The sequence below is a fragment of the Balaenoptera ricei genome, chromosome 3 (genome assembly GCF_028023285.1).
Source record: "Balaenoptera ricei isolate mBalRic1 chromosome 3, mBalRic1.hap2, whole genome shotgun sequence".
Lineage (NCBI taxonomy): Eukaryota > Metazoa > Chordata > Mammalia > Artiodactyla > Balaenopteridae > Balaenoptera > Balaenoptera ricei.
The window spans coordinates 172,262,736-172,290,094 of NC_082641.1; the positions used below are offsets into that span (position 1 = coordinate 172,262,736).

General features: G+C 40.4%; 2 protein-coding genes and 1 pseudogene across 2 annotated transcripts in view; 2 read left to right on the forward strand and 1 right to left on the reverse strand.

The window, feature by feature from the left end:
- LOC132362970 (zinc finger protein 791-like) overlaps positions 1-27,359 on the reverse strand; it is a 64,132-nt gene that overhangs the window by 12,887 nt on the left and 23,886 nt on the right. The window lies entirely within an intron of this gene.
- LOC132362080 (ETS domain-containing protein Elk-4-like) lies at positions 639-10,193 on the forward strand (annotated as a pseudogene).
- On the forward strand, positions 10,752-25,237 carry LOC132362081 (zinc finger protein 791-like). The gene is given in 6 exon segments (XM_059916033.1): positions 10,752-10,784; positions 11,386-11,463; positions 23,073-23,199; positions 23,404-23,464; positions 24,481-24,978; positions 25,063-25,237. Coding segments are annotated over 6 exon segments (972 nt in total).

Consider the following 27,359-nt stretch of genomic DNA (forward strand, 5'->3'; position numbering starts at 1 on the left):
TAGGTCACTTTGGGTTTGGTGATGAATTTTCAAATATAACAACAAACACAAGGTCTGTAAAAGAAAAAAAGGATAATTTCACTTCATTAAAATAAAAAACGTCTCATCTCAGAAAGACAGTGTTAAGGGAATGAAAAGTCAAGTCACAGGATATGAAAAAATATTAATATTTGCAAAACACTTATGTGATAAATAACTGGTATTCAAAATATCCAGGAACTATTAAAACTCAACAGTAAGAAGACAAATAATCCAACTGAAAATGGGCAAAAGATCTGAACAAACAGCTCCCCAAAAAAGGTACATAGAAGGGAAATAGGAAATATGAAAACATGCTCAATGTCAAAGGTCAGTGGGAAATTGCAAATAAAACGAGCTATCACTACACACTTATTTAATGACTAAAATGCAAAACACCAAGTGGATGTGAAGATAATCCTCATTCATTGCTGGGGGGAATGGAACTTGGTACCCCTACAAAGGAAGACAGGAGCTTTCTTTCAAAACAAAATATACTCTTAGTATGTATATTAAGACCCAGCAATCACACTCCTTGTTATTTGTCCAAATGAGATCAACTCTTACAGTCACACAAAACTCATACACAAATACCTGTAGGGGTTTTATTCATAACTGGCATGAGTCAACAGGTAAGCAAGATATCTTGCAAGAGTCAAATAATCAGTGGTCTATCCGTATGATGAAACAGTGTTCACTAATAAAAAGGAATAAAGTATTAAGCTATGAAAACACATGAAGGAAAGCTCAAAAGTATATTGCTACCGGAAAGAAGCCAATCTGGCAAAGCTATATACTGTATGATTCCAAGTATAGGAGGTCCTTCAAGTACTTCCCCTTGCAGGCTCAATGGGGGCCTTAGCCTGACCTCAGGCTCTGCTTCCAACTACAGGTGCTCTCCACCACCACTGATACTTTAAATACACAAACCCTGTTTGCACAATTCAGCAAAATCACTCAAATCCAGTGTTTAGGTGGAAATGAGAGATTATAAGCCACTTCTACTAGTTCACCAGGAAACCCCAAATATCTATTCCTTTTCAGAAAAAAATGTCAATTACTTCCAAGGCAATTTCATTTACTACATAATTAATCATGCTTGAATACTTCTCCTCTACAAGTCTAAATCTTGAAACTTCATTTGAAATCCACCAAAAGTAAAGGAGAGGCCACAAAAACTTAACCACACTCCCTCAGGGATTGAAAAAAAAGCAAAAAATTCTTAACAAATGGAATGTAATACTGGAATTTTTTTTCCCCTGAAATTCACCTCTCTTACCTCTTTGGAAATATTTTATATGGCCTTTGAAGCTCTATTTTACACTATTGAAGAAAGAAACTTAAATAAGTTAGTAAATCTTTTGAAGGGGACTAACCTAGGGATGGGCAGGGTAGATCGTCCATAAAAGTTCAAAAAAAACCTCCACGAAAGGACTTCCTATAGGATATCTGTTCCCAGTAAAACATCGGGAAAAGAAAGGACTTCAAACAACCTACTTCCAAGTGGTCATTGTCGGCTTCTGCTCATGTAAAATATCCACAGACCACCCCCCGCCCCCCCAAAAAAATACCATCCACGTCGCTACATAAATAGGATAAAGAATTAAAATATTTGTTTGAAATGCACTGCGGAGACGAATAGATGATAGATGATTTGAATTGGAGAGGCGAAATTGACTTTGGGAATGAGAGGAGCGATCTGGAAATTTAATGATTTATTGCCAGCCCTACAAAGAGCTCCTCTGGGGGGCTAAGGTCTTTGAGATTCTGCTTCCCAAACATTTGGAAAACTCAGAGAAAAAAATGAAACCGTGTAAGTCAGATGGGACTTGAACCCCGCGTAAACCCAGATTGGGACTTGAACCTATGGTCTTTTAATTAGAATCACTCACCTGGTGTCTGGACTTACTGAGGCTCGGGTTCTTTGTGTCACAGCACAGTAGGAATTCAGCATGAGGCAAAGAGATAGGCAAGTTGTAGATTTATTAATATAGGACGCTTGCAAGAGACGCAAGCAGGCAGGGGGGTTCTGCCCTGAGGATTAAGTGGGCTATATTTTTATAGTCAAAGGAAAGTGGGGAAGGGGAAAAAGACTGCCTTCTTCCTCATTCTTCGAGTAGACGTCAGGCTTAGGTCACTAGCTCCTCCTTCGTATGGCACAGGAGAGTGTCTGACCCTATGAGGTCAAACTAGGACTGTCATAGAGCTTGTTCAAATCAGGAGAAGGGTGGTAACATACACTAAAGTATGCTGAATCATCTCAGGTCTCCATATAATAAGGGTCTCCTACTTTGGACTGTCACCTTTCCCTTAAATTCCTGTCCTTGGTGTTAAGGATCATTATCTTGCTGAACTCGACCAGCAGAATGCAGGCCTCATTTTTTCTTTCACTTAACGACCTGGGTCATCTCTCATGCTTTTATTTATGGCTTTATACTTAAGGAAGCCTGCTTGGTTCCACGACATTGCGACAGCTTTCTTGAGCGATCAATAAGTTACAGTGGTCTCCCAAAGTTCCCTAGATTTCCCTTTCTATTTACAATCCCCTACTGGGACTTCTACAACTACCAGTGTAACTATCCTATTCTATCCCTATCAAAACGGGTGCCCCCCGGGGCAGAAAGGAAAGGCTGAGACCCCTCAGACCACAGCTAATCCCACGACCGAACCCTGGAGAACGAGTCCCGATTGTCACCTGAAGACCGTGCCTGAGGTCACCACACAATCTGGGGGGAGAAGAGGGGCTGCGGACGCAGAGCAGCCGGGTGAGGCTCCGGGGCCAAAGTTCCTGCAGCGAAGTGACCGGACAGGACACCCGGGGTCCGAGCTGCCGGGCCAACCCCGCCGCTGAGGCCCGGAGGGGACTGAGGTCCGAGCAGCGCCCCAGACCCCCGCGTATCCGCAGACTCCGGAGTTGACTGAGAGGTGACCGGGTCAAAAGATGGCCGGTTTCGGCCGGTTGCGACCAGTCCCTTCGCAGCGTCCACAGCCCGGCTCAGCACACTCACCATTTCGAGGTTTCCTGGGTCTGTCTGAGTCCCTCCTAACGACTCCAAGGACTAGTGCAGAACACAGGGCAACAGAAGGTACGTGAGAGTTAACAGGTTAGTGACCCGGGAAAGACACGCGACCCCCTCCGCTGTAGGAGAGGGTAAGGAAGTCCACGCCTGAGCGGGGCACCGCCCCGCCCACCTGCCTCAGCGGCCGCCTGGTTGGACAGATCTCAATACCCCGCCCCCTAGTGCCTGAGTGACAACCTGTGGGAGGTGGGATGGGACCTGTCCCCGCCTGGCACGTTTGCTTGGTAAAAGAACATTTCCTCGCCTGGGATTGTCTCAGATGTCTTCCGCAGCTCCTCCTGCACTGGGATTCATGATTCTGTCTCAAGATGCAGCAAGTACAGATAAGAGGATGGCCCAGGCCAGTCCTGCCTGGAACAAGAGGGTCTTGTGTCCTCCAGGGGTCAAGGGCTTGGTGTAAGGCTGTGTGGCCAGGCACGGAACTGTGTTTCTTGTTAAGAAACGCAGACACTTAAATGTGATTTCACCGTCTGTAATAAAGGGGCTGACTCCATTTTCATCTTTCGTCCTTGACAGCGCTGGGCCTTCCACCAATCCCTGCCCCATTCCCACTTATTAGGTACTTAAGCTAAAGAATCCCAGAGCACTTGGCTCTGGTAGGAAATTTGAATCAGTCAGCCTAGCTGGGTGCCAGGACAAATCTCAGTTAAACCACAGGCTATGATGTGTGTTCATTAACTTCTCAGGTGTACATTTTACACTGGTAGGAAATTTTATAAATAAATTAATTAATTACTAATTTTTATTGGACTCTAGCTGATCCACAATGCTGTAGTAGCCTCAGGTGCACAGCAAGGTGAATCAGCCACACATATACATACACCAACTTTTTTCTTAGATTCCCCTCCTATGTAGGCCATGACAGAGTATTGAGTACAGTTCCCTGTGCTACACAGCAGGTCCCCATCAGTTATCCATTCTACATATAGTAGTGTGTACACGTCAATCCCAACCTCCCAATTTATCCCTCCCTATTTATCTCCTGGTAACCATAAGTTTGCTTTCTACATCCTCGACTCTACCTCTGTCCTGCAAACAAGTTCATTTGCACCCCTTTTCTAGACTCCGTATATAAACAACATCACATGACATCCAACCTTCTCTGTCTGATCCACAGCACTCAGCACAACAATCTCCAAGTCCATCCATGTCGCTGCAAATGACATTATTTTGTTCTTTTGTATGGCAGAGTAATATTCCACTGTATTTATGTACCATATCTTCTTTATCCATTCCTCTGTTGATGGACATTTAGGTTTCTTCCAAGTTCTGGCTATTGTAAATGTAAATAATGTTGCAATGAACATTGGGGTGCATATATCTTTTCGAATTATGGTTTTCTCTGGATATATGCCTAGGAGTGGAATTGCTGGGTCATATGGTAGTTCTATTTTTAGATATTTAAGGAACTTCCATACTGTTCTCCATAGTGGCTGTATCAATTTACATTCTCACCAACAGTGTAGGGGGTGTTCCCTTTTCTCCACACCCTCTCCAGCATTTACTGTTTGTAGATTTTTTGATGATGGACATTCTGACCCATGTGAGGTGATACCTCCTCGTAGTTTTAATTTGCATTTCTCTAATAATTAGTGATGTTGAGCATCTTTTCATGTGCTTTTTGGCCAACTCTATGTCTTCTTTGGAGAAATGTCTATTTAGATCTTCCTCCCATTTTTTGATTGAGTTGTTTGTTTTTTTGATATTGAGCTGTATGTGCTGTTTGTATATTTGGGAGATTAATCCCTTGTCGGTTGCTTCATTTGCAAATCTTTTCTCCCATTCTGAGGGTTATATTTTGTGTTTGTTTATGGTTTCCTTTGCTGTGCAAAACTTTAAGTTTAACTAGATCCCATTTGTTTATTTTTGTTTTTATTTTCATTACTCTAGGAGGTGGATCAAAAGAGATCTTGCTGGGATTTATGTCAAAAAGTGTTCTGCCTATGAGTTTTATAGTATCCGGCCTTACCTTTAGGTTTTTAATCCATTTTGAGTTTATTTTTATGTATGGTGCTAGGGAGTGTTCTAATTTCATTCTTATAGATAATTTGGACAATTAATAATTTTGTGCTTCAAAGGAAACTATCAAGAAAGTGGAAATATCCTTTGGAATCCTTGTGTGATATTGCTTGGAATATAAAATTGTATTGATGGTATAAAAAAAAATGGCAATTCCTCAAAAAATTGCAAACTGAGTCACTATCTGATCTAGCAATCCTACTTCTGTCAATTGAAGCAGAATTGAAAGCAGTGACTCAAACAGGTATGCCAAAACAGATATATATGTTCATTTCACATTATTCATAGTAGCCATAGGTGGAAGCAACTCAAGTGTCCATCAACAGTTGAATAGACAAAAAAAATACGGTGCATACATACATCAGAGTATTATTTAGCTTTAAAAAGAAAGCAAATTTGACTCTTGCTACAACATAGATGAACCTTAGGACATTATGCTAGCTGAAATTAGTCTGACAAAAAAGGTCAAACACTGTATGATTCCATTGGTATGAGGTACCTACAGTAGCTAAATTCCTAGAGACAAAAAGTAGAATGGTTTTCTCCATTGTATATATGTACCACATCTTCTGTATCCATTCACCTGTCGATGGACTTTTAGGTTGCTTCCATGTCATGGCTATTGTAAACAGCACTGCAGTGACCATTGGGGTGCATGTATCCTTTCAAACCATGGTTTTCTCTGGATATATGCCCAGGAGTGCAATTGCTGGACCATATCGTAGCTATGTTTTTAGTTTTTTAAGGAACCTCCATACATACTGTTTTCCATAACGGGTACCGCAATTTACATTCCCACCAACAACCCCTTTTCTCCCCACCCTCTCCATCATTTATTGTTTTTTTGTTTTTGTTTGTTTTCTCTAATGATGGAATACTCTCAAAAGGGAGAGCTTAAAGCACCTTGTGAATTATTTATTTTATTTTATTTTTTTCAAATTCTTTCCCCATTTAGGTTGTTACATAATATTGAGCAGAGTTCCCTGTGCTATACAGTAGGTCCTTGTTGGTCATCCATTTTATTTATTTATTTTTCAAATATTTATTTATTTATTTATTTGTCTGTGCCTGGTCTTAGTTGCAGCATGCGGGATCTTCAGTTCTGGCATGCAGAATTTTTAGGTGCGGCGTGTGAACTCTTAGTTGCGGCATGTGGGATCTAGTTCCCTGACCAGGGATCGAACCCAGGCTTCTTGCACTGGGAGTGTGGAGTCTTAGCCACTGGACCACCAGGGAAGGCCCTGGTTATCCATTTAAAATATAGTAGTGTGTACATGTAAATCCCAAACTCCCTAGGTATCCCTCCCCCTCTCCCCTCTGGTAACCATAAGTTTGTTCTCTAAGTTTGTGATTCTGTTTCTGTTTTGTAAATAAGTTCATTTGTATCTTTTTTTTTTTTTTGATTCCACATATAAGTGATATCATACGATATTTGTCTTTCTCTGACTTCACTCAGTATGATATCTAGGCCCATCCATGTTGCTACAAATGGCATTATTTCATTCTTTTTAATGGCTGAGTAATATTCCATTGTATATATGTACCACTTCTTTTTATCCATTCATCTGTCATCCATCATTTATTGTTTGTAGACTTTCTGATGGTGGCCATTCTGACTGGTGTGAGGTGATATCTCACTGTAGTTTTGATTTGCATTTCTCTAATAATTAGCGATGTTAAGCATTTTTTCACGTGTCTCTTGGCCATCTGTATGTCTTCTTTGGAGAATTGTCTATTTAGGTCTTCTGCCCATTTTTTGATTGGGTTGTTTGTTTTTTTAATATTGAGCTGCATGAGCTGTTTGTAGATTTTGGAGATTAATTCCTTTTCGGTCACATTATTTGCAAATATTTTTCCCATTCTGTGGATTGTCTTTTTGTTTTGTTTATGGTTTCTTTGCTGTGCAAAACTCTTGGCTTACTATAGCCCTCCCAACTTCCTTTTCCCTTCTTTAAAAGAATGCTCCTCTCCTTGCTGCAGGGGAACTTGCCTGCCAAGGTTGCTGACCGCAAATTACAATTCTTTGCTAATCTTGGATAAACACATATTTTTCTGGAGAAATAATTGGCATCCTATTTGTTTATGTCAACATGGGTATAGAGTTTGGTTTTGAAAGGTGAAAATAGTTCTGCAGATTGGTTTCCCAATGTCAATGTATTTCATACTACTGAACTACACACTTAAAATGGTGAAAATGTAAATTTTATGGTATGTGTATATTATCAAAATTAAAAGTAAACTTTTAAGGCAAGACAGTGAACACAACCCTTAGAATGGAAGAAAATTTTGCAAATCATATATTTAAAAAAGAACATATTGAAAATATCTAGAGACTTCTTATAAGTTAGTTATAAAAATTCAATTAACTCAATATTAAATGTGACAAGCATCTGAAGTCACATTTTTCCAAGTAAAATATACAAATGATCAAGGGCATATGAAAAGATTCTGGCCATTATTAATCATCAAGGAGATGCAAATCAAAACCACAATGAGATTCCATGTCACAAAAACTAGGATGGCTAAAATCAAAAAGTGAGGTAATAATTTTATCCAGGATAGATGGAGAAATTTGAACTCTCATACAGGTTGGAATGAAGACAAAATAGCGAAGCCTCTCTGGAAGAAGTTCTGGGAGTTCCTCCAATATTAAACCTAGAGTTATCATATGACCCATCAATCCCACTCCTAGGTATATGCCCAAGAATATGAAAATACATATTTGGCCAAAATTTATACATGAATTTTAGAGTAATGTGATTCATAGTAGCCAAAAGGTAGAAACATCTAAAGTTCCATTAACAGATGAATAGGTAAACAATGTGTTTTACCCAATCAACAAAATGTTATTCTGATGTAAAATGAAGGAAATATTGATTTATAATTTTCCCTTGAAAAAATCATGCTGAGTCAATCAAAAGACCATATACTATAGAATTCTTTTCATATGAAAGACCAGGATGGAGAAAAAGAAAGCAGATTAGTGGTTTTCTAAGGCCGGGGATTGGAGGAGGAAGATGGGAAGATTAGCGGTGACAGCTATAGAGTAGAAGAGTTTCTTTTTGAAGAGAGAAAATCTTCAAAAATTGACTGTGGTGATGAATGCATGTATCTACAAATATACTAAAAGCATGAAAATGTATACTTAATGGGTGCCTTCCACAGTATGTGCCATACATTTCAATAAAGTTGTTCAAATAAATCAATGCATGAAGTGTTTTGCAATGGAAGAGTTTTGCAATGCAGCCTCCTGGGAGTATAAGAATTTCCAGGTTAATTAATATCCATCACTTCACTTAGTTATCTTCTTTTTTTTTTTTTAATTTATTTATTTCGCTGTGCTGGGTCTTAGTTGCAGCATGCGGGATCGTCCATCTTCCTTGCAGCATGCGGGCTCTTTTAGTTCCGGCACGCAAACTCTTAGTTGCAGCATGTGGTATCTAGTTCCCTGACCAGGGATGAAAGCCGGGCCCCTGCTTTGGGAGTGCGGAGTTTTACCATTGGACCACCAGGGAAGTCCCAATTATCTTTATTTTTGTTTGTGTGGTCGGTATGCTTAAGATCCACTCTCTTAGCAGGCATGGCCACTGGCAGGCCCGGCTGTGGCAACTAATGGCTTGGCTGCCGCCGCCTTCTCCGGCTCCGCCACAGGGTCGCAGTGGCCGCGGTGCTGGCCTCGAGTTTCCAGCGTGAGGAGGTGGCCGGTGGAGAGAGGCCTCATGTTTGAGGCAGAGACCCTGAGGCAGCCCCACACGTGGCCTCCTTCACTGCTCTGGACAGTGCCATCACCCTGTGGCAGTTCCTCCTTCAGCTCCTAAAGGAGCCTCAGAACGATCACATGATCTGCTGGACCTCTAATGATGGGGAGTTCAAGCATTTGCGGGCAGAAGAGGTGGCTCGTCTCTGAAGGATTCAAAAGAACAAGCCTAATATGAATTATGACAAACACAGCCGATCCCTCAGATACTATTATATGAAGAATATCATTGAAAACGTGAGGGATCAGAAGTTTGTCTACAAGTTTGTCTCGCACCCAGAGATTTTCAACACGGTTCCTATGCCAGCGGGCAGGCTTGAGGGAGACTGAAGCTTTACGCATCAGTGAAGTCAGCAGCGAGAGATCCACAGATGAGGAGAATGGAGGGAAAAAGAAGCCACCGCAGCCTGGTGCCAAGACCCCTAGCTGCAGTGACTACAGATGCTCTGGCTTATATTCTTCATTTACCCTCAGATCTTTGAATTCCTCCAATAGGAAGCTTTTCAAATCTATAAAGGTTGAGAATCCAGCTGAGAAATTGGCAGAGAAAAAAATCCCCTCAGGAGCCAACACCATCTGTTACCAAATTTGTAACATCTTCCAAAAAGCCACCAGTTGAACTTCTTGCTGCCACCAGTTCAACTGACTCAAGTATTTCTCCATCTTCCAAAGAAACTACCCAAGCGCTGGAGACTTTGCCTTCTCCCAAACTGCCTTCGCTAGAAGCATCAACTTCTGCATCCAGTGCAACTGCCGCTTTTACCACCACACCTCCTATTTCGTCCATTTGCCCTTTTCAGGAACCTCCTAGAACACCTTCACTCCCACTGAGTTCCAGCCCAGACATGGACCCAGACATGGACGCAGACATGGAGCCTAAAGACCAGGATTCAGCTTTGCCAGAAAACAACAACACAAATAATTCATCAAGGTCCAAGAAACCCAAAGGGTTAGAGCTAGCACCGACCATCATGATCACAGGCAGCGATCCAAGTCCACTGATTATTACGCTAGCACTATTTTCACATACACCCTTCTTGACTCTGTGTCCCTTGGTCTCCAGTATCCACTTTTGGAGTACTCTCAGCCTTGTTGCTCCCCTAAGTCCAGCCAGACTGCAAGGTACTAACACACTTTTCCAGTTTCCTTCTGTGCTGAACAGTCATGGGCTGTTCACTCTGTCTAGCCTGTATGGACCTTCCACCCCTGGCCCACTTTCCACAGATCTACAGAAAACAACCTATGCACTTGTGGAATGGGAGAAACAAGGAACAAACAGAGAGACATTGAACATGAATATATTTAAAGTGTGCAATTGATACTTCCACAATGATGATAATAGTCTATTGTGATTTCTGCCATTCCCCATTAAAATGCTTTTTTTAGGGTTCCCTTAAAAAAAAAAGATCCACTCTCTTCGTAAATTGCAATTATACAATACAGTATAAGTGTATCAGATCATCATGTTTTAATCTTTAAATGCAGTTTTATTAGTTAGTTATACTTCAATAAACCTGAGAGGAGGCCGGAAGACTTGTAAGGTATTTTCCAATTTTCAGTACAACTTATTGTTTTTCTTCTATCAGTGGAAATAGGAATACAATTGCCTTGAATGCTGACATTTCAAGGTTTTCTAGGCACACCGGGAACACTGATCTAAAATAAATTTCCTTCCAGTGTAAAATGTACAGCTCAAAAGTTAATGCACACACCTCACAGCTTGTGGTTTGACTGAGATTTGTTCTGGCACCCAGCTAGGGCTGAGTGATTCAGACCTCCTACCAGAGCCAAGTGCTCTGGGATTCTTTAGCTTAAGTACCTAATGAGTGGGGATGGGGAGGGATGGGTGGAAGGTTCAGCGCTGTCAAGGCGCAAAGATGAAACTGGAGCCAGCCTCTTTATTACAAACGGTGAGTTCCCATCTAAGTGTCTGCCTTTCTTAACAAGAAGCACAGTTCCATGCCAGGCAATCCCAGGCCAGGGAAAAGTTCTGTTACAAACCTTAAGTGCCAGGGGGGGACGGATTCAATCCCAGCGGCGCTAAGTGATTCTGCTGAGTCAGGCTTCCTCTCGCAGGTTGTCACTCAGGTACGAGGGGGCGGGGTATTGGGAATCTGTCCAACCGGGAGGCCGCTGAGGCAGGTGGGTGGGGCGATGCTCCGCACAGGCGTGGATGTCCTTTTTATCTCCAATTGCGCCTAGACAGAACTTTTCCCTGGCCTGGGATTGCCTGTGATAAGAGGATGGCCTAGGCCAGTCCTGCCTGGAAGAAGAGGGTCTTATGTCCTCCAGGGATCAAGGGCTTGGTGGAAGGCTGTGTGGCCAGGCATGGAACTGACCCGCAGAATAGCTCTTAGCAGGGCTGGCAAGAATTCATGAAATTTCCAGGGCGCTCCCCGCCTTCGCAAAGTCAGTTTCCCTTCTCCGATTCACATCATTTATCAACTATTCGTCTCCCGTGGTGTATTTTAAACACACCCGGTATTTTAATTGTTTATCCTGTTTGCGCAGAGTCGTGGATTGCATTGGGGAGGGGGGCGGTCTGTGGATGTTTTACACGAGCGGAAAGCCGAGAATAACCACTTGCAAGTAGGTGTATGAAGTCCCTTCTCCTCCCAATTTTTTTTCTTGAAAGAGACATCCTATGGGAAGTCCTTTTGTGGAGGGTTGTTTTTTTTTTTGAAACTTTTCTGGACGAGCTAACCTGTGACCACTGCCCATCTCTGGGTTAGTCCCCTTCAAAAGGTTTACTCACTTATTTAAATTTCTTTTTTCAATAGTGTAAAATGTACTTAATTAATAGAGCTTGAAAGACCGTATAAAATATTTCCAAAGAGGCAAGAAGGGTAAATTTCAGGGGAAAAAAAAATCCAGTGTTACATTACAGTTGTTAAGAATTTTTATTTCACAGGCTTCCCTGGTGGCGCAGTGGTTAAGAATCCATCTGCCAATGCAGGGGACATGGGTTCAAGCCCTGGTCCAGGAAAATCCCACATGCCGCGGGGCAACTAAGCCCGTGTGCCACAACTACTGAGCCTGTGCTCTAGAGCCCACGAGCACAACTACTGAGCCCACGTGCCACAACTACTGAAGCCTGCGCGCCCTAGAGCCCATGCTCCGCAGCAAGAGAAGCCACCGCAATAAGAAGCCTGCGCACTGCAACGAGGAGTAGCCCCCGCTCGCCGCAACTAGAGAAAGCCCGTGCCCAGCCACGAAGACCCAACGCAGCCTAAATAAATAAATAAATAAAATAATAAAATAAATAAATTTATTTAAAAAAAGAATTTTTATTTCACTTTTTTTCATTCCCTAGTGAGTATGGTAAGTTCTTTTGGACTCTCCTTTACTTTTGGTTGATTTCAAATGAAATGCCAGGATTTAGACTTGGAGACAAAAAGTATTCAAGTGTGATTACTTATGTACTAATTAAACTTGCCTTGGAATTAATTGACTGACTTATTTTTTTCTGAAAGGAATAGATACTTGGGGTATTCTGGGTGAACTAGTAAAAGTGGCTGAGAATTTTCTTCTTTCATTTCCACGTACACATGGGGTTTGAGTGATTTTTTGCTGAACTGTCCAAACAGGGTTTGTGTATTTAAATGATCACTGGCGCTTACCGTAAAGACTTGTTCTACTATCACCACACTAATTTTAAGACATTTCCATCACTCCCAAAATGAACCTCATGTCCATTAGCAGTAACTCTCCCTTCTCATCCCGAGGCCTAGGAAATCACTAATCAATTTTCTGATTTTATATATTTGCCTTTCTGGGTATCTCACATAAAATATCAGTGGTGGTCAAGAGCGCCTGTAGTGCTCTTGAGAGCAGAGCCTGAAGTTTGTATCCTCAAACTAAGGCCCCCTTTGAGCCTGCACAGGGAAGTGGATCTTCCTGGACATCCTCCCCCTGCCCAGTCCTACCTGCTCACACCCACCAATGGTAGTCCTTATACTGTGAGAAGCTGCAGAGCCCTGAAATCTGGGGATGCAAGTGCACCAGGGTGTGGGGATGATGCCCTTTCAGGGTGGTACTTGTGATTTCCTTTAGCCTAGACATTTTAAATGTTGTATTTGAGCGTTGCCCCATGATATAGGTGCACTCAGAGTGTAATTTGTGCCCATTGAGAAGTCTGTGAGGATGAGTGTTCTGTCCTGTGGACAAAGGGTTTATGAATATGGGAGTCCATTTGGATCAGAACCTTACCCTGAATCAGGCTTGGAGTTTCCTGACTTGTGATCATGGAAGCCTGGGGTAGGGAGAGCTTCCCTGCCCACAGGACTGGGGAGGGTTTGTGGAGCTCCCAGAGTTTATTTTTGTGGGTGCTCAGGTATCCCTGCCCTCACTGAGGGACTGACCCTCTACAGGACTTTTATCTCAACGGGACTTATCTAGACTCTCAAGTCTGGAAAGATAGTCAACTTTCTGAATGTGGGCTTTTCTTCCAAACTGTAGGGAACACAGGCTGCTTACCTGTTTTGATTCTAATACTTGTGTTTCTTTTCTTAGATTCCTTTATCCATTGAGGATTACAGCCCTTTGATTCTAATTTCCATTAACACTTGGGCTTTTAAAATTTATGTTGATTGACAGATACCATCTAAGGCAAGAAAAATGTGCAGTCAAGTAGAATTTTTGTTTCATTTAGACAAGGGGACCTCAAGACGTGAGATGGGTGTACTTAAGTCTCAGGTGCTTTCCCATTTTTAGGTCAGCGTTTGTAAGTGCCTGTTGCCTAGATAATTTTGACAATTAAAAGGCCCCTACTCTTCCTAAAGGAAATGAATTTCTATTTTAATGGATGTGGGGAAAAATACAATTTAATTCTATTTTAATTGATAGGAAATCACCTCCAAGTTTATGTAAATCTTTCAAATTCCTAGTCCATTTAAAGGTTAAATTGCAAACCTCTAATGTAGTGTAATATGCTCCTTATTTCTGAAAATATTTCCAATGTTTACTATAAAGGAGGGAGAGAAAAGCAATAATGTCCCTTGTCCTTTTAGTTAGGAAGGGAGTTTTTATTTTTTTGGTTTGCAGTTTTATATCCATAACTGTTTAAAGGATCAAATCTTGCAGTGGTTTTCTATGTAGAATATTTAAAATTAAATTCCTGAGGGAAGAAATTAACTTAAGAAGACTCCCTGCCCACAGTTGTTGCTGCACTCCTCTGCTCTGAACTCCATTTACCCCCACATAACCAGTTTTGATTAAGCCTTCATCATCCTTTTAGTGTTTCTTAATATACAAACAATCCAGTGCGAATGCCTGTTTCTCTTACAGTTTTTATTCTCGTAATGATTATTTGGGATCCACTTATTTGATGTTTGAGTACTGAGAGTTAAGCCTCACGATTACCTAGTGCTTGTTACCTGGACAGGTTGATTAGAAAGCCTGAAGGCTCCTGCTCTTTGAGCTGCTGTTTGCTGGGGAGATTTTGCTGTGCCCTGTTCTGCCCTGTGTTGCATTGCTGACCCCACCAAGCCTGGGTTGTATATAAGGAGGACTCCAAGTTGGCAGTTTCTGTTAGTTCCTTGTACTTTGGGAGCAGGAGTATGAGAATGGGGCCCTCCTTCCAGTGGTCCTGGGTTGATGTCTGAGCTGGAACCTATCTGTGTTTAGATTAAAGGTGTGACTGAGGCTGGGTTTGCCCAGACATTGTTGGGTGTGGGAGGACTGGGGGCTAGGAGGATGATATACCCTGTGACTAAGATGAGCCCAAAAGATAGTCACTACTATAAAAAGAGCAGTTACTTCAGAGAAAGTGAAAGAGAAGAGACAGGGAAAGGCAGCCAGTAGGTGGTGAGCTTCCAGAAGGCTCACCAAGGGCGGGGGAGGAGGGGGGTAAGCTGGAAAAAAAAAAAGTAGGCTCACCAAAACTTTTAAGTAACTCTGAGGCGCTTGCCCCTTCATCTATTGCAACAAGGATCCGTACCCTCTGGGTTATGCTGGACAACACCCGCTGTCTCAGTTTGGCACAGCAAAGGGGTTAGTTCAAACCCAACTTAAACTCGGGTTTCTTAAGTTGTGTAAAGCTATCAGGGCCGTGGAGGGGGCCTCTAACCTTCTGGGCAGTGATTGGAGGCTCTCTGAGGAGGGATTTAAGTTGGCCATAGGCTTCTGATGCAAGGCACTGCCCAAGGTCCTACATTAATATGCCAGTAAATCTGCAATTATCCCCCTGGTACTGGGATCTCTTAAAACTAGAGGCTGCCACTGAGATGCCTGTTATGGCTTTGGTACTGGAAAGAGCACCCCAGCATGTCAGCTCGGCTACTGACAACTATTTGTGATATGATGTAGCCAAACCTCGGCTGGATTATGCCTTCCGTTGGAGAGATGACATTTCTTTCTTCAGTCCTTTGAAAGATGCTGTGGTGCTGGAGAAGCCACCCTTCTCCAACACCTTGGTTGCCTGGATAGTTTCTTGGGATTAACTGAATGCACAGATCTGGGGATTGCATAGACTAAGAATGACAATACACCCTGGTACATAATGGAGCTCAGTGGAGAACTGGTGCCCTTCATCCCTTAATTGGGACATCCTTGATGGAGAACCAAACACAGTGGTCCCTACATCTAACCAAACATCAGGCAGTCATCAGGATGAGTTGTAATGCGTCAGTCCTCTTTTTTTTTTTAAATAAACTTCATCTCTTTTGGAGCAGTTTTGAGTTTTAAATCTTGTATGACTGGTCCATTTGTTACAGTTGCTGAACCCATACTGATGCATTAAGGAGCAAAGATTACATTAGCATGGAGTTTTTGTGTTACACGATGTGTGGATTTGGCAAATGTTTAATAACACGTATTCATTTCTGCACTTCCTCTCTGCCACACTTATTGATTCATCTCTACCTCTAATCCCTAAATCCTTCAGAAGCAAAGATCATTTTACTGTCTCGTGATTTTGTCTTTTCCAGAACGTCATATACTTGGAATCAAACAGTATATAGCTTTGTCAGATTGGCTTCTTTCACTTAGCAATATACTTTTACTCTTCCTCTATGTGTTTTCATAGCTTGATACCTCATTTCTTTTCATCAGTGAACAGTACTTCATCCTAAGGATATACCACTGATTATTTATTTGACTCTTGAAAGATATCTTGCTTACCTCTAACTCATGCCTGTTATGAATAAAGCCCCTACAGGTATTTGTGTATGGGTTTTGTGTGAACATAAGAGTCTAACTCATTTGGACAAATAACGAGGAGTGTGATTGCTGGATCTTACTATACATAGTAAGAGTATATTTTGTTTTGAAAGAAAGCTCCTGTCTTTCATTGTAGAAGTACCAAATTCCATTCCCCCCAGCAGTGAATGTGGATTATCTTCACATCTTCACTAATATTTGGTGTTCTGAGTGTTTTGTGTTTTATGCATTAAATAAGTGTGTAGTGATATCTTGTTGTTTTATTTGCAATTTCCCATAGATATTTGAGGTTGAGCATGTTTTCATATTTCTTATTTCCTTTCTGTATTTTATTTTTTTTGGAGAGCTGTTTGTTTAGATCTTTTCCCCATTTTTAATTGGGTTGTTTGTCTTCTTACTGTTTTTGTTTTTTGTTTTGGGGGGGTTTTTTTGGCCTCACAGCATGTGGGATCTTCGTTCCCCGACCAGGGATCTAACCAGTGCTCCCAGCAGTGGAAGTGTGGAGACTTAACCAGTGGAAATCCCTTCCTGGAAATCCCTCTTCTTACTGTTGAGTTTTAATAGTTCTTTAGATATTTTGAATACCAGTCATTTATTACGTAGGTGTTTTGCAAGGATTTTCTGCTGTTCTGTGACTTGTCTTTTCATTCTCTTAACACTGTCTTTCTCAGAAGAGATGTTTTTCATTTTAATGAAGTGAAATTATACTTTTTTTCTTTTACAAACCTTGTGTTTGTTGTTATATTTGAAAATTCATCACCCAGCCCAAGAGGACCTATATATCCTTCTATGATATTTTCCAGGAGTTTATTACTTTTGCATTTTACGCTTAGATCTGTGATGTGTTTTGAGGTTCTTATGGTGAAATGTGTAAGTCCTGTGTCTACATTTGTGTGTGTGTGTGTGTTTGTATATGAATATCCGTAATTTCCAGCACTATTTGTTTAAAAGATTTTCTTTTCATTTGAATTGCTTTTCCTTCTTTGTCCAAGTTCAGTTTTGGTCTATAGGAAAACAATTAATTATCTTTCAATCTTGGGATATGTCTTCTTAACTCCAAGGGTTATCTGTTGTTGGAGAATCTTTCAGATGTTTCACAGAGATAACTATGTCCTAGAGAACAAATGTTTGAATTTACCTACAGGATTCATGAATGTGTTCTTGCTCAGGAAGTAGAAGTTCCCTCTGTACTTGTTTGTGATCATAAACGGGTGTTGGATTTTATCAAATCCTTTTTTATTTTCATATCCCCCACTGTTCCTTTCTGATATTAGTAATTTCTGTATTTTCTCCTAGTAATCTTGACTAGATGTTAATCAATGTTAATAATCTTCTCAGGGCTTCCCTGGTGGCGCAGTGGTTAAGAATCTGCCTGCCAATGCAGGGGACACAGGTTCAAGCCCTGGTCCGGGAAGATCCCACGTGCCGCGGAGCAACTAAGCCCATGCACCACAACTACTGAAGCCCGCGCACCTAGAGCTGGTGCTCTGCAACAAGAGAAGCCACCACAGTGAGAAGCCCGTGCACCACAACGAAGAGTAGCCTCCGCTCGCTGTAACTAGAGAAAGCCCATGTGCAGCAACAAAGACCCAACGCAGCCAAAAAAAAAAAAAAAATCTCATAGAACTAGCTTAAAATTTTTTTTCTCCTTCAATTCTTCACAATTACATTAATTTTGTTTCTGATTTTTATAATTTTATTCTGCTTACTTTGTGGTTATATCCTCTTCTTCTTCTTTTTTCCTAAGGTAGATGCTTGCATTATTGTTTACCCATCTATTTTTTTACCAGTGTATTTGGTTGATGGCATAAATTTCACGGTAGGCACTGCTTTTGCTACATCTCATAATTTAGCTCAAAATAAATTTAATTTCTCGAGTCTTCTTCTTTAATTCTATGTATTATTTAGACATGTGTTGTGGAATCTCTACATAGTAGGGCGTTTTCCAACTCTCTTGCTGTTATTGATTGCTAGAGTAATGCTTTTGAGATCTAAGAGCATAGTTTGTATGATTTTTGTTCTTTCCAATTTGTTAAGGTATGTTTTATGTCTGAGAAAGTGTTCTGTCCTGTTGAATGTTCTATGTGAATTTGAGAAGAATGTGTATTCTGCTCTTGTTGTATTCCATAGATTACAATTAAATTGATTTGTTTCACAGTGCTTTTCAATTCAACTCTGTCTTTCCTGATTTTTGGCCTGCTGGAATTTACAGCTTTTGATAAGGGGGTGTTGATGTATTACTATAATAATGGATTCATGTATTTCTCCTGGCATTCTTCAGGTCTTGCCTTATGTATTTTGCCCCTTTATTGCCATGTATGTACAGATGAAGGATTATTATGCCTTCTTGGAGAATGGACCTTTTTGTTATTCTGTAAAGTCCCTTTTTATCTCTGTGTTTTCCTTGGTCTGAAATCTGCCTTGTCTGAAATTCATATACCAATGCCAGCTTTCTTTTGATTAGTTTTGGCATGGTGCATTTTTCTCCATCCCTTTACTTTTCATTGACATGCATGTTTATATTTAAAACCAGCTTTTAGAGAAAACATATAATTGCAATTTTAAAATCTGCTGTTACTGTATTTCCCTTTCATTTGTATGCAGACCATTGATGATTGAAGTGATTAATATAGTTGGATTAATATCTACCACACCTTTTACTGCTTCTAATTGTTGCCCTTATTCTTTCGTTTGTTTTCTCTCTATTTTCTACCTTCTCTGGATTTAATTGAGCATTTTACCTGATTCTTCCTTTTTTCCTCTCTTAACCTATACCTTTTTAAAAACCTTTTTTAGTCATTGCCCTTGAGTTTTCAGTATACATTTAGAACTAACCCATGTCTTCTGCAACTTAACACTATACCTCTTCAATGGTTGTGCAGGTACATCATACCACACTATTCTCAATTCCCCTCCTCTGTCCCTTTTGACATGGCTGTCATTTATTTCATTTATTCACAAGGTTATCATTACCAGTGTCATTGTTGCTAATATTATTTTACACAAAGTGTCATCTGTTTTATAAGAAATATAAAAGATGTTTGAAGAAGAAAGCAGATGTGGTAGATTGCAAAATTAATAACAAAAGGTACTTCGTTGATCATACTTTTCTTAAAAACAGCAATTGCTTGAAAAACTGTGGGACTTCCCTGGCAGTCCGGTGGTTAATACTCCACGCTTCCACCGCAGGGGGCGCGGGTTTGATCCCTGGTGGGGGAACTAAGATCCCGTATGCTGCCTGGCATGGCTAAAAAACAAAACAAACAAACAAAAAACTATGTACATGTTCTAAGGGAACAACAGTCTGTAGACAATGCTGTGATACTGCATGTTCAGATGAACTTGCATTCATGCGAGCAACAAATTATAGAATTCCTTGTGGGATTCTTAAACCACAAGTAAACTACAGGTGGTCCCTGATTTACTGTGGTTCGACTCAACGATATTTCTACTTAATGATGGTGCAAGAGCAATATACATTCAGCAGAAACCGTACTTTGAATTTTGATATTTTCCCTGGCTAATGATGTGCAGTACAATCCATGAGCCTGGGCACCAACCCAGTCAGCCAGGAGGTCACATGGTAAACAGTCGATACACTTGCAACCATTCTGTTTTTTGCTTTCAATACAGTAGTTAATAAATTTAAAAAAAAAAAAAGATGTTTGCCTTTATTCCTTTTTGATTCCCCCTTCATCATTTCCATTTTTTTCTGATGAATTTTTAAATGTTTCTTTTCAAAGTAGGCATACTAATGACAAATTCCCTCAATTTTTGCCTCAGAATATTTTCATTTCTTCTTAATTTTTAAAAATAATTGCTGTTCATAACAATTCTAGGAGAGTGGTTTTTTAATTTTAAAACTTTAGATATTTCAATCTACTCTGGGGTTTTTTGTTGTTGTTGTTTTGGGTTTTTTTCCTGAAAAGAAGTCCAATTTTTTTCTAATCTTTTTTTCTCTATACCTAAAGTATGTCTTACCCTCTGGCTTCTTCCAATATATTCTCTTTGCCTTTGGCTTTTTTCTCTAGCTTGAATATGATATCCTTTGGTCTCCATTTTAGGTGGTTTCACGTTTAGTGTTCACTGAGCTTCATGGACCTACACTTGTTCTCTATCATTAATTTGGGGGAAAACTCAGTGATTGTTACTTATATCTTCTATTTATTTTACTTTATTTTTTTGGCTGCATTGGGTCTTCAATGCTGCGCATGGGCTTTCTCTAGTTGCGGCGAGCAGGGCCTACTCTTCGTTGTGGTGCACGGGCTTCTCATTGTGGTGGCTTCTCTTGTTGCAGAGCAGGGCTCTAGGTGCGCAGGCTTCAGTAGTTGTGGCACACAGGCTCTAGAGCGCAGGCTCAGTAGTTGTGGAGCACGGGGGCTTAGCTGCTCCATGGCATGTGGGATCTTCCCAGACCAGGGATGGAACCCGTGTCCCCTGCATTGGCAGGTTGATTCTTAACCACTGCACTACCAGGGAAGTCCAATCATATGTATTTTAATCTTATGTTAAAGAGTGTCATGCTATGGTTCATGGATATTGAGTTGTATCATTTTTCTTCTTTTTTGTCTTTGCGTTAGATTCTGCTGAAACAAATTTTATTGAGTACAGATTTAAGAACAGGTAATTTGGGGCATATTTTAAAAACGTCTTTTTTTTCTTTTTCTTTCCCAATTTTGGAGACATTGGTTTGCCTCTTGAAGTCAGTGTTCTCATGGCTCTGGGAAGACTTGTTTATTTCAGGTTTTTTCATTCTCTTCTTGTGAGATTGAATGTCGCAGCTTCTAAATTCATGAATCCCAGACTAGATTTTGGCCTGGCAGCAGCTAGAGTAGCTGCTTGGGAAACACTTGTTTCTGAAATTGCAGAATGGAGACTTTCTGTTGTTTTGGAGGAAACCACTGATGAAACATTTACATATTTTATAATCATGGGAAAATTCACCATCAAACCATTATGGACTTTGGTGAACTCCCTTGTAAACTGTAGTTTTTATTAACCTGTTCCTTGAGGGTAGTAAGGCCCAGGGTGTACTGTTAGGGTTTGATGAGAAAGAGTTCTTCTGGCATGTTATTGTACTGTGTGTTCTAAAATTTGCCTGAAAGCATCCCTGAGACACATGACTATAGGGATTTTGTGGTCTAACATACTGTTGTTTCTTCCTCATGAGTGAGCTCTAAGTTTCAAATTTTCTAGCTACATCAAATTATATATAGAGAAAGGAAAAACAGAGTCTTTGATAATTATTACACAAGTAGAAGGCAATGGTTCCCCAGAAGAATATTTATATACTCAGGCAGCTGCATCTGATTTCTTTAAAGGCCTGGAAGCCTTTGGGACAATGTGGTCAGCTGGGCTTTGTTTTTTGTTTTGTTTTGTTTTTAACAGCTCTTCTTAGCATTTTATTTTATTTTGTTATTTTCTTGGCTATGCCACATGGCATGTGGGATCTTTGTACCCCGACCAGGGGTTGAACCCCTGCCCCTTGCATTGGAAGCACAGAGTCTTAACCACTGGACCACGAGGGAGGTCCTGACCTTTGTTAAAAGTTTGATTTCTACAGGTCACCTGGACTCTGACATTAGGTGATATGACTAGAAAAAAGCTTCCAGTTCTTCACTGTGTTTTCAGTCATTGAAACCTCATGCAGACTTGATCCTCTGCTTCATGGAGTGCTGTAAATTGTGGATCTTAAGGAGGAAGATGAAAGGATTTTTTTTTTCTTTATCAGTGAATCACTACACTTCTTTACTTTGCAAAACATTATTTTCTTCTTAAGCGGACAAGTACTCCAAGAAATACAGATTCTTCCGTACTGTGGTACTTTAGAGGAACAATAGTATCACCCACACCATGAGGCGCAGGGACTCTCATCCCATCAAGGGCTAGCTGTGGGCCTCACCGCCCCCCCTTCCAGCTGCTCTGGGATGACAAATCTGCAGACATTTGAGTTGACCCAAGGTCCTGCGTGGGATCCTGATTTGGACACCAGGCAGTGGGGAATAGGTTTTTTCCTCTACCTTCAAGCATCAAGTCTTCCTCCATCAGAAGCATCAGGCATGAAATTTATGAGCAAGTATTTGCAAGGATGCAAATACAAATTCTGACCTCTGATGACCTAATCTCCTCAACTGATGTGTGCTGAGAATGCTTTATGGTGGCTCTGCATCAATATGAGGATCAAGTGCCGTCTGCCAGAGAAGGGATTTAAATCAGTTGCCTTTTGATTTACCTTCAGTGGTGCATTTGGAGAGCAGGGGGAGAAGATGCTGTTAAGGCCTATATCATGCAAACACTCCCACTTGTCCCATATCAGTTACAGGCCTCCAGGCTCAAAGGGATTGCCGAAATCATCTAGCAACTACACACCCCCATCTGATGCATCAATTCTGTCTCCATCAGTCTCTGTTGTAATAACTCCAAGGACAGGGAGCTCACTACATCATGAAGCTCAGGTGCTCAAAAATGGGAAAGGTCTGCCCTAATGAGAGAAAGGATTTTTTTTTCTAATATTTATTTATTTTGGCTGTGCCAGGTCTTAGTTGTGGCACGTGGAATCTTTAGTTGAGGCAGTTGGATCTTTTAGTTGCAGCATGCAGGATCTTTAGGTGCAGCATGTGGGATCTAGTTCCCTGACTAAGGATCGAACCCGGGTCCCCTGCATTGGGAGCATGGAGTCTTAGCCACTGGACTACAAGGGAAGTCTCTGAAAGGATTTTTTCACAAGGAATTGATTTCTTAAAATGATATTTGTTTCACTTGTATAAAATTTCCGTCATTTCCAAACACTCTCTGGGCTTTGCCATTAAAGAGGTATAAACTATTATGTGATCACAGAAATAATGTGCAAATAATTTTCATTTCTTCATGATGCTGTTAAATTACTGAGGAAGTATGGAGAGTAAGTTTCTCATGATCAAGTCATAGAATAACTCTTTGGAAATAACAGAATCATAACTATCCTTCCTGTAAATGGAGTATAGATGTCTAACTCTGTCAGTCTCATGCATCTTACTGTGCACATATTTTGGGTCTTTTAGGACTCAGTGGCCATTGAGGATGTGGCTGTGAACTTCATTCTGGAGGAGTGGGCTTTACTGGATCCTTCACAGAGGAAACTCTACAGAGATGTGATGCAGGAAACCTTGAGGAACCTGGCCTCAGTAGGTAAGAATGAGGAAATTCCCTCACTTTGTCAACTGGAAAACAAGTGTTTCTCACCCATCAATATTGTTCCAAAATCTGGAATGTGGATTGGAAGACATTGGTAAAGAAACTAGGCATGGTCAGAGCTCATCATGGACCTAGAATATAATAATTTTTATATAATTTCTGATACTTTGGGATCATTTTTCTGGGTCTTCATTTCAGGAACAAAACAAAAAGATCATGACATTGAAGATCAGTACAAAAATCAGGGGAGAGAATTAAGGTAAGTCACAGTCATAATAGCAAGCACTGTCTCATATGAGAATCATGGGATATTATGAAAATTTTAAAAGAAGCAAACAAAACAAATAGCCCCATCTTCAAATTTAGTTAATCTTAGAAAATTTCTACCAAAAATACTTTTTTAAATGGGATATAAATGTTCAGTGTTTGAAAAGTAGTTCACTTGCAGTCAGTATTAATAAACCCTATATTTGACTATAACTTTTTTTTTCTTTTTCTTGGCTGTGTTGGGTCTTTGTTGGTGCATGGGCTTTCTCTAGTTGCGGGGAGCGGGGGCTATTCTTTGTTGAGGTGCTCTGGCTTCTCATTGTGGTGGCTTCTCTTGCTGCAGAGCACGGGCTCTAGGTGCACAGGCTTCAGTAGTTGTGGTTCGTGGGCTCTAGAGCGCAGGCTCAGTAGTTGTAGCTCGTGGGCTCTAGAGCACGGGCTCAGTAGTTGTGGCACACAGGCTTAGTTGCCCTGCGGCATGTGGGATCTTCCTGGACCAGGGCTCAAATCCGAGTCCCCTGCACTGGCAGGTGGATTCTTCACCATTGCGCCACCAAGGAAGTCCCTGACTATCACTTTTTAATAGAAAGGGTGAAGTCACATTCCAGAGCATTCAGTATATTCCATTTCTAACAGTTCACACAAAATAGAAAACCACACTATTCTTATAATTCATGGTAAATACAATAAATGTAAAATGATTAATAAAGAAATCATTAATAATGTTCTCATTATTTACAGAAATTTTATGGTAGAGAGATTCTCTAAAAGTAAAGACACTAGTTCCTGTGGAGAACCCTTCAACCTTATTCAAACTCTCAATCTGGAAAAGAAAACTACTGGATTAAAACCATGTGAATGCAGTGCATGTGGAACAGTCTTCATGGATCATTCATCCCTTAATAGACACATGAGATGTCACATTGAACACAAAACACGAGAGTATCAAAAATACAGTGAAAAGCCATATAAATGTAAAAAATGTGGGAAAGCATTCATTTATCCCAGTTCTCTTCCAACACATGAAAGGACTCACACTGGAGAGAAACCCTATGAATGTAAACAGCGTGGAAAAACCTTTCTATATCAAAAAACCTTCCAAACACACAAAAGAAGTCACACAGGAGAGAAACCCTATAAATGCAAAGAATGTGGTAAGAGATGTGGTTCTCAAATAGGTTTGCAAATACATGAAAGAAGTCACACTGGAGAAAAACCCTATGAATGTAAAGAATGTGGGAAAGCATTCATTTATCCCAATTCTCTTTGAATACATGGAAGGAGCCACAGTGGAGAGAAACCCTATCAATGTAAAGAAGGTGGAAAAGCCTTTAAATGTCCTGAAACTATTCAAATATATGAAAGAATTCTTAGAGGAGAGAAACCCTATGAATGTAAAATATGTTCTAAAGTATTGTGTACTCCCAGTTCTCTTCAAAATCATGAAAGAATCCACACTGGAGAAAAACCCTATGAGTGTAAGGAATGTGGGAAAGCCTTCACATGGCATAAAACCTTTCAAAAACACATGATAACACACACTAGAGATGGAATTTGTAAATGTAAAGAATGTGAGAAAGTATTCATTAATCCCAATTCTCTTAAAATACATGAAAGGACTCACACTGGAGAGAAACCATATCAATGTAAAAAATGTGGTAAAAGTTTTAGTTCTCAAAAAGGTTTCCAAATGCATGAAAGAACCCATACTGGAGAAAAACCCTATGAATGTAAAATATGTGGGAAAACCTTCACTTCCCCTTAGGTTCAAGTGCATAAAAGAATTCACACTGGGGACTTCCCTGGTGGTCCAGTAGTAAAGAATTGCCTTATAATGCAGGGGACACAGGTTCGATCCCTGGTCAGGGAACTGAGATCTCACATGCCGCAGGGCAACTAAGCCTGCGTGCCACAACTACTGAGCTCATGTGCCTCAAACTAGAGAGCCTGCGTGCCACAAACTACACAGCCCATGCGCTCTGGAACCCATGTGCCACAACTACATAGCCCACGCACCCTGGAGCCTGCGTGCCACAATGAGAGAAGAGAAAAATTCACATGCCACAACTAGAGAGAAGCCTGCGTGCCACAATGAAAGATCCTGCATGCCTCAACGAAGATCCCATGCAGCCAAAAATAAATAAAATAAATAAATAAATAAAATAATAAGTAACTCTTAAAAAAAAAAAGAATTCACATTGCATAGAAACCCTATCAATGTCAGGAATATGGGAGATCCTTCATTTGTCTCTCAAGTATTCAAAGACACATGAGACTGCACACTGCATAGAAACCATATAACAGGAAGAATGTGGGGAAGGCTTCTCTGATCTCTGGACTTTGGGAAAGGATGAAAGGATTCACTAGATAAAACATCTTGTTTGTAAACAGTCTCAGAAAGACTTCAATTGGCCCACATCCTTAGATGTGAAAACTCCCATGGAGAAAAAATATAAACGTAAGTAACATTAGATAACTTGATGGAAAGTAATCCAAGCCTAATGTTCCAGAAAACATTCAGTATGAAAAAGTTGTTTTAAAAGTTCATAAATATGTTGTGTTTACTAGGGATCTTTCTTAAAGTGTATTCTTGGACAGTGGATTTCTGCTAATTTGAGAAATAAATATTAATGTGAGTTAATTCTGGAAGTTATCTTTAAACAGTAGTACATACGTTATAAAGGTAGTGATTTTTCATTTAATCAAATAATGATTTTTTGCTTCCATTTTGAAGTCTGTTGGATCCATGTGTGAGTTAAAGTGTATTTGTAATATGCAGTTAGGCTTAAATTTTTATATTTTATTCATTCTCTGTTAAATGACCATTGAAAATAGCAGCTTGGTATTTGTTGGGATTTTCCTAGTGACCTTGGGTGGCAGTTCCTGGATGTCCCTAATATATTATATATATTGTACCTTTTTTACTGAGAAATGTCCTTTTGGGGGGCTTGTGGATACAGGAGCTTTTTTCAGTTTTCCATTCTATTAAACACTTGGAATAAATTTTAATGCATGGCAAGGTTGTCAAAGACTACACTTTTATCTAAATTATGATTTTTCCTGTTTGCTTTTTGTCTTTCCTTCTGACTGGTGTTTGTTGAATAGAATTTGAATTAAGAAGAGAGACTTGCGATAGGACAAAAAAAGTCTAGAGTTGGAGATACCTTGCCTGTGAGTAATGTTAGGGCCTAGATTTTCCAGGATTGATCTTTGTGGCTCCATGTTAGAATTTACCAACAGCTCATCTGTGTGCGATTTTAAAGCAGATGCAGGGAAGGCATTCTTCCGATTTTGGAGCCACCACACTGGGAGAGAGACAGATACATAGAAGCTTCAAGAACACCACCTTCCAGCTTATTTTCCAGATTCAGTGCCCTTGTAGTCAAGAGCATCCCCCAAACCGCCATCAACTTTTTGATTTTCATTTTCATAGAAGTGATTTTCCTTTGATGTCCCACATGAAGATCCATGAGAGTCTGAATTTTTTCTGAAAGGCTTCGTGTCTCCACCAAGAAAGTATTTCAGAGTTTTACGATTGGGAGTATTTTCTGATTCCACTCTTCTCTAGATTACACCTTTATAATGTCTAATTTGTGTGGGAAACACTTGATGCTGTTCACAGTGCTGGTGAATATGTTTTCCTGATTCACCATGATATTCCCAATGGTGCAGCCAAAAAGAATTACATGGGAGTTTGATATTTGACTTTTAATTGGCTTTACATACCTAGTCACCCTTCCTGGCCCACAATGGATAAACAAGTTAGGAAGGTTTACTCATGTTCCTTTTTCTGTGCCAGTGTGTAAGAGTGTCAAACCTTTAAAACCTGTAGTCTCTACCCCTATACACCTTAAAGGGGCAGCACATTAACTTTTGACAAGCCAGCT